General features: G+C 33.6%; 2 protein-coding genes across 4 annotated transcripts in view; both read right to left on the bottom strand.

Moving 5' to 3' along the window:
* The window catches only part of LOC116350443 (neurocalcin homolog), a 109,125-nt gene that overhangs the window by 87,789 nt on the left and 8,952 nt on the right, over positions 1 to 12,384 (bottom strand). The window contains exon 1 of one of the 2 annotated variants that reach the window (XM_031782248.1): positions 12,067 to 12,084. The exons of the other annotated variant lie outside the window; for it this stretch is intronic. The gene's annotated coding sequence lies outside the window, so the exon portion shown is untranslated. Of the gene's footprint in view, positions 1 to 12,066; positions 12,085 to 12,384 lie in introns of those variants that run through there. 2 annotated transcript variants of the gene reach the window in all.
* Positions 1 to 12,384, bottom strand: part of LOC116350421 (neuronal calcium sensor 2) — an 84,131-nt gene that overhangs the window by 62,817 nt on the left and 8,930 nt on the right. The window contains exons 2-3 of one of the 2 annotated variants that reach the window (XM_031782218.1): positions 10,664 to 11,029; positions 10,498 to 10,602 (exon numbers count right to left, since the gene is read on the bottom strand). In XM_031782218.1, coding sequence (XP_031638078.1) covers positions 10,498 to 10,602; positions 10,664 to 10,833 — 275 coding nt within the window. In that variant the 5' untranslated portion in view covers positions 10,834 to 11,029. Of the gene's footprint in view, positions 1 to 10,497; positions 11,030 to 12,384 lie in introns of both variants that reach the window. The other variant, XM_031782225.1, reaches the window with a different exon arrangement.

The following is a 12,384-nucleotide window of genomic DNA, read 5'->3' as shown; positions in this document are numbered from 1 at the left end:
ATAAAATTGTCGTTGTCGTTTAATGTTCATTTTCGTCTTCCAATGCCACTTAAATTCTTAGCTCGTCGAACTCATCTTTTTGTATGGCAATTATGAATAATGTGGTAAATAGTTGGAAATGACAATGAGTTGGCGCCAACACCGATTACATACAAAACACTTTACATTTTTAATAAAAATTCGAAGCGAGAAATCTAAAAAGAAGAAAATTAAACCAGAGAGACAACCATTTTTGTGTAAAATAACAGATATGCATGTATACAGATTTATATGGGAAATTTTTGGGTTTGGAACTTTTTCGAATATCGACAAACCAGCACAATACATAATTTTTTATTCGAATTTGAATAAAATGCAATTGTGTTGCTTTTTTTTAAATGTCATGATCACACAGTACTGCGTCAATATATCTGTGAATGATTGACCTCGAACCAAAAATGTTTATAAAATGAAGCAATGCAAATTTGTGGTTGTTTTTTCGTGTGTGAATGACATTATAGCTTTCTCACTTGTTTGTTTGGAGTTTAATATTTATAGGTTGATGTTTGTGTTTCTGTTTGTCTTTGACCGGATCGATCATCGATTGATATGTGAACACTCTACATGTCATCGGTGATATCATTTAACTTCGTTTTTTTTCTATTCGCTTCTGATTAAATTTGAGTGTGCATTCAAAAATGGGAATATTTCAAACAATGCGAAAAGTTACTTAGACTAAAAGAACGGGAACAATGCAAATTATGTGAAATATGTTCGATGCGACATGTGAGGCGACACTGCGTTAATATTGTTTGGCAGTTTGAATAGAAAAATGAGTGAGAAAGTGAGTGAAAAAAAATGGACGATAAAAAAAATGTTCGCAATGAATAGAATATGAAACGTTCAAGTATTAATAGAGAAGCACTCAACGTATTTCCACTTCTTCTCACACTCGTCTGGCTGATCCAGTTCGTCGATATGGATCATTCAGAGAGCGCAATTCCGTGCCAACACATATCAATAGAACGACAAGATAAAAGCCAACCTATGCAGCTTCAATATCAAAGAGTGTTTTGCAATGTCACTACACCACCTATACCGGCTAATTCCCTGCATCGGAATCTATATGACACACATATATGAGTATGTATGTCTGACAAAAGCGAGGAAATTGAATGGCATTTCTCACATAAAATTCATGGAAACACATAAAGTCAAATGTGATTGTGGCGCCGCCTTTAAGGTGAGTCCAGTCTCACAACTAAACAGTTTACGCAAATGACACGGAATTGATGTAGCTGATTTTCAATGCAGATCTCTATTTCTCGATTTGGACAAAGCAATCGAAACGATTAAAGTATGTGGAACGCGCCCTTGGAAAGGTTCATATGCGTCTCGTCCTGTGTCTGGAGTGTAAATTTCATTGGAATATATCGCCCGCGTAATATTGTCTTTTCGTTTGCTTTCGTGCTTTCGGTCATTCATTCTGTGGCATTCTGTCAGTCGACAATACCACACTATCCGTGCACTACATGCACAATGGATTTATAAGTGGGCTGCATGCAACGAGTACCAATCAACTATGGTTCATCTAATGAATTGCAATCACACAAGCTTAATGATGTTCATGCATAGTGGAGAAGTGGTGTTGTGAAAAATAAGCGACATCTTCATGCCGAAACACGAATTCACAAAAATGACCGTTAAAGTGAATCAATACACATAGGAAATGATTTATATTCGTATTTCTGCACTGAGATGGCATTGAATGTTGATCAAATTTGTCGAATTTCGCAATTCTGTGCAATGAGCAACAGAAATACCATTTACAGTATTAATGCACATAAAGCGCCACCAGAGTCTCAATGATGTTCATTTCTGGTTCACTAGCACTCTGTTATTTTCTTCGTTTTCTAGCTTATCAAACTCATTTCGCTTTCTCCATACCATGAAGTCATGGCACTTCTCTTAATGCTCGACTCATATATGATGTAGATGGATAAATAATAATTAAACATTGATTGTTTGATGATTATCACTATGAAACGGTTTGCCAATTCGAATTCAGTCATCATTCGTCAAACATAATTTACAATAAAAGCTCTTGAATAAGTGTGCACTCAATTTTATATCGTCCATTTTGAAGTCGACATGTCTATTTGTAGATTAAAAACCATTATAGTTCGATTTTACCATTTCGTATACCGTACAATGCTTTTAGCATGTTCATTTCATTGAAAACTGGATGGATTTTTTCTCCTCTTCGCAATTTCAAATTAACATTCACAAAATTGCACGCCAGTTTTCGCCTCAGTTCTCAATAGAACAATCATGAATGCACGCACAAACATGGCATTAAAGGAGTCATCATGGTGATAGATTTTAAAAGCTTCATTTATACATTCAATACTCGTTTTGTTTGCATTGGCCTCTTTGCCAGTCTTTGTGATTGAATTTGTTGGGGAAACGTGATAGATCAAAAAGTATTCAGAAAATTTATCGCAAGCGATTTTTTTTAATCAGTAAATTACACAAATGGACTGAAAATAATAGATTTGGCCAATTTCAAATGGCGAATAAAAGAAGGATGGAATTATTTTAAATTGTAGTAGCATTTTTTTTTTGTTAAATGATCATATAAAATGCAAGAGCAAATGTGTAGCGAAAGCATTTTAAAATGAAGAATTAAGCATTTTCTAATTGACCATTGAATTCAGTCATATCCATCGATTGAGTGTAATTAATGAATGACGTTGATCATCAACGAACTTTTTTTCATTGAAGCCGCCTAAACAATCTACTCGTACATCTTTAATGATGTCAAATTAGTAGAATGAAGACGAATCGAGATGTGTGTCAATGGCAATAAATTAGAAAATTCCTAAAGTTTTCATCGATAAATGGAAACAATTTTGATGTTGGAGCGTATTGGAAAAATTGGCATGCTGTGATTAAGCCACAGTAAGTATTTATTCATTTTTCAGCACTCAATCGGCTAACCAATAATAATCAATTGCTCAATTTTACCATCGAGGTTCACTGGTTTTTTGTTTGAAAAAAAAAAAAAAAAAACAACAATACACGCATACAAAGCTCGTTTTTTGCACAAATAAAAGAAGCCAAGTATGGGCCGTTAATCAACCTGTCAATAGCAACTTTCAAATGACGGCACACCAAAAAATATTGAACGATGATGATAACAACAACAAAACGTACGCTAAACACCCAAATTGATTTTCGTCGTATTGAAATATTGGCAAATGTTTGCATATTTTGTTGTTGTTGCTGTTTTTTGTCATTGCGTATTTCAATCTTTGCTGATTTGAATGCGAAAAAGAACCCTGGCTGTCATTCTGATGGTGGTTTTTGGTTTGTCATTTTATTTGTTTATCGGATGTGTTGTCAATAAACGTTATTCTATATTTTTGTTGTCGGTTGTGTGGAGAAACTCCGTGCATGAGTACCAGTTCGTTTTTTTTTTATCTTTCGTTCGTCATGATTATGGATATATGGTTATCAAAATGTGTTAGACCATTTTCACGTACAAACGTGGCGAACGTTTATTTTTTTTTCGTATTCACTCTCGGGATGACATTTGGCAGGCAATCATCATCAATTTTTGGGAAGTGGTGTATCAACATTTGCCACTGCTGCGATGCATCTACACAGCACGTACGAGCCGTAAAATTAATTGATAGCGGCGATAAAACAAACATTGTTCAAGCTGTATACGAAACACGTTGTGTAATGTCTTAACCGACATTTATTTTGTATGATATGGATATCACTGGATGCACGCTTCCGCTTTTACTTTTTGATGTTTTTCTATGCAACATTTATTCCGCTGGAATTCGACATCAATTTCAATCAGATAACGCACCAATTCATATATGTACGCGAGACTTGAAGAATCTTCGATATGGTTAACAGAATAAATGACACTTTTTGGCTCAAAATACAAACCACAATTGTTTAATTCAATGCAACGCACTGAATGGATAATAAAATAGATTTTTTTTCTGAATGCATCTGTCACCCAAGACATTTTTTTTTTTTTGGTTTTATTTAGACGTGTGCACACAATTATTTTAGAAAGCGGTCGAAATGTTACGATTTCAAAACCAAAAACACATAAAATGCGCACGTGTTTCTCTCTTTTGAATTCGGTTCAAGTTTATAAAATGTTGATGCTTTTTTTGGCCGCATAAATAATGAAATCTTTCATAATAAATGAAACAGTGCAAATTTTATGTTTGTATCATAAGTAGGTTTGGCTGTTCAGGTTTGATTTGCATTAAAAATGGACGATCAATTCTCATTGTTTCGTTTTTTTTTTCTTCATCAAGAGTATTTCTTTTTTTTTCTCTTATTAAAGTTGGACGAAAATAACAATAATATTGTATATTTATGTGAACGATATAATAATTTCAACGAATTCCATTGTGGCCGAAAGCTTCGAAGTGTTTGTTTAATTTGTTTTTGTAATCGAAAATAATATGAGCAGGTAATAAGGTTTCGAGCCCCAATTTACCATAATTTTTTATGCGAATAATATTTTTTGCACATTTTACCACAAGAAAACCAAAAGCCAAATATTTATTAATAATATCATATATGACGGTGGGTATTTTATTTGAACAACTGAAAAAGTAATTTTCTTCGTTTGTGTTGTGAGAGGCGAATGGTTTTTTCAGTGCTTTCAACGAACAGCTTTTTTTTCTTCTTCAAAAATAATTTCATTGTAATGTTGACTTTTTTACGAGTAATTTTGTTCCTTTGCTTGCTATTACATTGGATGGGGCATGCAATAAGCAATAGCACAAGTACGGACAACACCAACAACAAGAATAAAAAATTATAAATATGGTCGTACACTGCCAAGGAGGCATTGTTGAACTCAATGGATTCCGGTCGGGAATATTTATATTACTTGTGATTTTCAGTTATAATCCAAGTGGATGGTTGCATTCGCAGGTGTGTGTGTGTGCATGTAGAAAATGAAGATTTTATTTTCAAGCCCATTTGCTGTTGACAAAATAAATGGTACTGAATCTTCACAAATAATAGTATGCAGCCATACATACGTGTACACAAATAAGAGAAACAAAAAAAGATCTGCGTTCATTTTTGTCATATCGTGTTATTATTCGTTCATTGGGTGCGCTTTTGTATTTCGAAAAATGTAAACGACGAAAACCGAAACGAAATGAAAAAGGACAAAGAATCAACCTTTCTGCATTACTTATGTATTATATATAAACTCACGTATTCAAAACGAAGAAAACACACACACATCTGAAACAAAAATGAAAAAAAGAGAAGAAGAAATAAAACCTTGACTTGTATAAAAGCAGTATCATCATTTTCATTTTTATGTGGCGCTTGTGTCGTTTTCGGTACCATTTCAACACACACTCGAACACATTTTTATTCGGTGACTTTTAATGTACACATGGGATCTATTACATCTATTACGAAAAGCCGAGAAACAAAACACGTTTGCCGCAAAACGCCCGCATCAAGCGTCAGAATGGAAGAGAGACAGAGAGAGAGTAAAAGAGAGGACGGCACATCATGTACAAAACAAAAGAATTCAAAGAATTGAAGTAATATTACATTCGCATATAGTTTATCTATTATAGATGTGAAACGAACGGTGTAGGGATGTAAAACATCGCGATATATTCACAAAACTTTGTTCTCTGTTACAACGTGAAAGGGGAGATGTAGCAGTGAATATAAAAGAACGGGCACAGCAACCGAAAACAGTGAACGTAAAGGAAGAGAAAATGAGAGTGCGACGAATAAAGTTTGCTTTGAAAATTGTATGCTATCGTTAATAAAACTGTAACTCTCAATAGAATATAGTTTTTTTCTCCTCTTTGCAGATTATAATACAATGTTAAACATATCCGTTTACTGGAATGTAGCAGACATATTCTTTGTGTAATAAGTAAGCTTTATTTACCATCTCTTGTCGTTGTCATGATTGTCGTCGTTTCCCTTTTTCACAATCGTATAATTGTGCAAAATGTGATTTGCAGTGCAACAAGCACAATATCTTCATGTATTTCAGAGCATGAACCGAATAAACAATGTGTGGAGTGCATGAAGAGAGAGGGAACGAGAGCGAAAAAAAATCGTTTTCGATTATACACACAATTTCTTTGCACAAAATCCAATCGTATACCAGCGCACAACAGGCGAAAAATCAAAATAACACACGCCGGGCCAACAAATGCATTCAAAAATGGCTTTAACAACACATCAATACTAAACATACACATTGGCCAGCAATGCAATGAGAAAAAACGGCAACAATACAACCGAAGAATAAAATGACAACGAAAAATAAATGTGCTCGCTTCAGCAGGACAATATGTGTCCATTGCACATACGTTGGTTCAGTTAATCGAACCAATTTTTCCTCAAGGGACTTGTCGATTGCAATAATTCTCTCTGTGCCGCACGCTTAATCTCCATATTCACATGTATGTTCTCTCTAACAAAGCAAATCATATGTACTCCTCGTAATAGCACACACACAAAAAAAAAAACATATTGCAAACAATTTCTAACTCTCCCACTCTCTGTCTCTCTCTCAAACACACATACACTCTCTCAGTTCATTGAATATTGTCTTCGTACGTTAAGTCAATATGCTGTTTTACTTGACTTTCCGTCGTGCTTCATTTCATTTTTGCTGGTATGTCTCTCATGTGTCTTTGTTTGCGTGACAGAGATGCGTTCAAAGATTCAAAGCCACACAAAATGCCGAGATTTTGCAATAAACAATCAATTCCCTTTTTGATAGATGCCTGCAGCCTAATCGATAATATTTTAGAGAAAAAATAACAAAGAAATAATCATAGTATTGTCAATAATAATTTTGACTATGGCACTTTTTCGTTCAATCCATGTGGCTTTATTTTATTCGACCCGTCAGTCTGTGTGCCTTTTCATTTTGCGTACAATAATAATTCCAACATTTCAAACTCACATTAGCATTGTAAAAGTGAGCGATTGAAAAATATGTGAAAAAGAAAAATAATTTGACTGAATGCAAGCAAATCCATTTTCTTTAGTCGAATAACTTGAAATTCATCGATTCACGGATTTTATAAGGATTTATGAGCAAAAGAGACAATAGCAAAAGATAACTATCGTTCCTTTTGGCACATGTATACACCCATCTTCTTTCGCTCACTTTTTTTCCCTATATTTCTCACACATACCCACATCCAAATTCATCCACTTGAATAAAGAACATTGCAGTCGAATTACTCCGTTTCGTTTATTTAAAACGAATTGAATTGAATAGCTACTGAACCATAGAAATATGCAATTTAACTATGAACTTTGCATAATTCGATGATTCAGTTTTGTATATGGTGGTCAGACAAGTATAAAGCACCATTACCATCACCATCACCATGCACCCATTATCAAAAAACAACAAAATGAATGAATTTCGGAACGAAACACATGCCGACAGAAAGATAGAGTTAACATAACAACGAATGAGTTTTTGGCAAGTTTCAAGGCTCTTACACACAACACTTCCAACATGTTCCGGTTAGCACTTTACATCGCATTTCGACATGCAATACATACATACATATGGATACATTGTATATTTTGCAACAGCAAAAACAACAAACATTTTTTTTTCTTTCATATTGGATGTTTTATCGGTGGTTCTTGTTATGTATTTATATTTTTTATTTCTTTCTCTTTTCTTTCTTTTTGTTCATTCAATTTTGCTTCATAAATTTGCTGGAGAAATGGTATCATTGCATTTGGATTAGTATAGTTCAATTTATTGCTCTGCAGACAAGTATATTTCAGGCTATTGAATACATACATGTGAGTGTGTGTGTAATTTCGTGGGCGAACAAAACTTTATCTCACCATACAATATAATACTCACTCTTCGTAATGAAAAATTCAGCTTTGAAGTTCCACACGTTTAAATATGCTGAACACAGTTTTTGGCCAATTATTTTACCAATGCCATCCAACTCATTCCACCAATCTATCTGCATTGGATTCGACAAATGAACGTACAATATGAATATTTGCAAACAAACCCGAAAATCAAAATGAACAATTTGTGAACATTATTTTGTGGGCCCCGTATTTAGGGGTGCGTGTGTTTATTCATTAGATTTTTGAATGGTTGAAATATTTTAGCCAGCAAAACTTTCGGTCAATACTAAACCAACCGTTTATAGTTTCACAATTGGAAATGTGCAAACATACAAAAAAAAATATATTCTCAATAAAATTAACACTTCAATTGTACATAAATCTACATTGCAATCAGGTGCGCTTGGTTCACTTATTCTCACTACAGCTTAAACAATTGCACAATCAGGAGCTCTATTCAAATCATCATATAGTTTTCTTTTTCATGACTGCACATTATAATTCAGCTCAAAACATTCACATTGCCAATGCAAATTCGCTCACTGTTCCGGTTTAGTATTTAATTGTGTACGGGCGATATTCGGTACTCATTTTGGGCTCACTATCTGTCCATCTATGAATGGGTCTCTCTCTTTCTTCTTTTGGATAAATTATCCTAATTTTAAATGAGCTTATAAATATTTTTGCGTTGAAAAAATAGCGAGAGGAATAGAAGCAATGACATTTTTGTTTCGAGGACAATTTTATTCCTCGGAAAATTTCGACAAGAGAAAAGCGAAAGTTTTGATGAGATTTCGCGAAAAAAGAACTACGTCAGAAAAAACCACTAATTTGAAATAAAATAAAAGTATGTTGATTTACGCATTTGATAAAACAGTCGAAAATACATCGAGAAAGTTTAATGAAAGTGATAATTTATAGAGGAAGAGAAAAGGCTGTCGTCAAACTTTTTCTGACGTAACCATAAATAGCCACGAGAAAACGCACGAAAAAAAAAATAGAGCGAAAGAGAAAAGAATACAAATTTATAAAATAAACTGGCCCTTTTATGGTGGAGCTTTTTCCAGTACTACATACAAATTTAATTAAAGCTTTAATTCGCGTACAAGTGCCATGAGCAATTTTTGAGCTCCTGCTTATGACCAGTGTACATATTTCAAAATGTATACGCTCATGTGTCAGTGTAAAAGCATGTTATGTGTGCTAATCATTAAGGAAAATAAAACATGCAAACTCTTCTTATGTGAACCATTAAACCATATTTAACTCTATTGGTATGGCCTTGTGCATAACATTCCGAAAGCACCTCATTTACTTGGCTTGATAATGAAGCATAGTCGCGTTTACACATCAATAAAAAAAAATATATACTCAATTTTGCAAGGCTCTCAACTGGTAGACAATGAAATAGAGAAACATGATTTTTATGCACACGCAATATCGATAATTGTTCAATAAAATATGGAAAATTCACATTTGAACCGGTGCAGTGTATGGCGAAAATTCTCACCAGCCGTTAAGAAGCAATATCGTTAAATACGTGATTCCAGGTCATAGCTGCAATACACACATATAAATATCGTATCATATCGTTCATACTGCCACTGCTGTGTCATCACATTTTATAAAATGGTTGTAAACATGTTCCTTCCAACGACTCATATTCCTTATATTACGTACGGTTATTTGCCATTTTGTCTGATGACATGTGGTGCACGATGATTTTCTCGCACGTAGATTTTTGCCGTGTTTGACAATCGATTTTGTAACGATCATTTTTAAATTGAGGTGATAACATTCGAACTCTCACTAATAGCATCCATATTCATCTATCGTAAGTGCACTTTAAGTTTGAATGATTTTTAAATATCATTGAAAATGGATGGCTTTTTTAAACGAATGAAATAGAGAAAAATACTATAACACACACACACTCACACACACACAGTTCCAAACGTGTGACTCGAATACACTCTAGATACTATATACTTGAATATATATAAGCTTAATTCCACACTTTTTACATCAAAAACACAGCCACGGACAAAACCAATTGATTTCAACAATTCGAATATCTAAAAGAGATGTTCTATCAAAATGGTCTGCTGCAACATTAGCGAATGAGTTTTTCATGTGTGTTTGTACAGTTTTTGCTGCTCTCGATTAGCTTGAAACAAACACATATTGGAAAATTAAAAAGGCACATCGAAAAAGAGAGAATAATTGAAAAATAAACCGATACATTTTGTGGCATCAGCTGCACCTGTGAACCATTTGTTGTTAAAATTATATCAACCAATTTGCTAAATTCGCACTTGTTACTTTGTGTGTGTGTAAGTCTGTTCCCATATTTTATTGCAGTTTTGACGTACTCAATTGATGTGTTCAATTGTTCGGCAGCAGAATTGTGACAAAATATATTACCATATCATTTGACATCACGCATACATATTCCAACGTTCGATTAACAAACGTATTCAAGCGAATTTATTTTTGCATAATATTTGATTGGCTTAATGTTACTTTAATTTAAGAGAATTTAAAAAGAAAATAAATATTTAAAAAAAAAACTTGGCATTGAGTACTTACATTTTGTGTAATCCAAAAAGCGGGATGAACTGCGGCTGATTCAAAAATGTGACGGCTGGCAATGATGCTTGTTTGCATGGGCACGTAACAAAAATAGCAATTCGGCTGTAATCGGTGATAATAAATAAGCGATTGCGATGACAATGGTTTGACGGTGTTGATTTACGTTTTGGTGGTCTCCAATTGATGACATGAAAATGCGGCCGCATCGCCGCACACAGCAATCGATGACAATATGATACGGTTTAAACGTAACACTCTTTTGTCTGTCACATACACACATACACACGCTCGCCCAATCATCGAATTTATCGAAACGTGAACAAGTGTGTGCATGTGTAACAACAGATCTCGTCGGTGTTTATGATCTCACAAAATTCGATTACGCACAATTTTGGTTTCATTTTATTTACTCTTTTTTTTTTTCTTTCCTCTGTGTCTTACTTAATTCATTTTTTCGCTCACGTCGTAGCAAAGATAGAAAAAAATGAGTATAAATTCAATATGTAATGATTCTTAAACTAACACTTGCCTGAAAATTGTTTAAATTTCTTTCAAAATGGTTTTGTAGCCATTGTATTAAAAGAGAGAAAAAAAATCGTGACAAATTTCTAGTTCCTATCCAGCTTAGTTCTAATATTTTTTTCTTCTTTTAATTACGTTTAATACCGAAATTCTGGATAGTAATTATTATCAATTTGCCAATGCGGTGTGTGAGAAGAGCAAGCGCTTAAAAACGGAGAGAAACGCTTGACGCGCGAAAAGATACATTGTGATAGTGGAATGGGCAACATGTCAAATAAATAACAGTAGATACAATAAACGACAAAATCAATGTCGACATCGAAGAAAAATGCAGCTACAACATACAAAAACATCACTTATTTTAATTGCCACATAATAGTGTGATGCTTGATTAATTTGGCTAACTTTGATTTAATTGATATTCATTTTAATTAATATGACGATGCATCCTCTCATTATGATTTTATCGACAATACACGTTTGCCATTTAATCGGTAGCCATTTGAAAAAAAAATCAGTTCAGTTTTTATAGCAAGCATTTAAAATTGACGCAGAATGATTTGCACGTGAAAATAGTAGCAATTTTAGTTTTGTGTAGGCTCTTATCTTTCACAAATGAGAAGATAAATGAATAACATAAAGTTTACTCTAAATCCGAATGAGCTGAGAGAAAAAAAAATCATTAATTCTAATTGATTCTGTTAAATTATTTAGCTCATTTTCGACATAGTCTAAAGTTGTTTGGTAATTTCTTTTCTTTTTGCAATTGGCTATAACACTGTAACACATGTTTCACAGTTTCCGTTTGAATTTTATTTTGTTGAAATTCAAGTGCACAGTAATTTTATGTGAGGCATTTCATAACCTTTCTTCATCTCACTAACATATACACACAAAAATGCGCCAATTTTCTCATTTTATTTTCACGAGACGTAAAACGAAGGAATTTCCAACGAAAAAGAAAACAATTCCAAAGAAATGACGAAGAAATAAAAAGCAAAACTAATAAAAGCAATGAACAAAATAAAAATTGATGGCACTCACATGGAAACTTGCAACAAAATAGAATGATTAAACAACAAGGTCTGATGGATAATGATGAGCGAATAGAACACGAAACGGTCTAATTCACATCAAGAACAACAACAATAAACACCAAAAAATTATAGAAACGAAAAACTTTCTTTCGCGATAAACAAACGGTGCGCGCACAAAATAAGTAGCGCAAAAATCATTTATGCCGACCAGTTTTCAACGAATTTCACATTCAACTAAAATCAAAAGTAGTAAGTTTCGCCAATTTGGTGGGTAAGCGAAACGCTAGAAGTATTAGTTGAATACAATTTTTTTCTATCCTTTTTC

The sequence above is a fragment of the Contarinia nasturtii genome, unplaced genomic scaffold (assembly GCF_009176525.2).
Source record: "Contarinia nasturtii isolate CC-2019 unplaced genomic scaffold, AAFC_CNas_1.1 Cnas_scaffold_129, whole genome shotgun sequence".
Classification (NCBI taxonomy): Eukaryota; Metazoa; Arthropoda; class Insecta; order Diptera; family Cecidomyiidae; genus Contarinia; species Contarinia nasturtii.
This window is presented reverse-complemented; position numbering and strand designations above follow the sequence as displayed.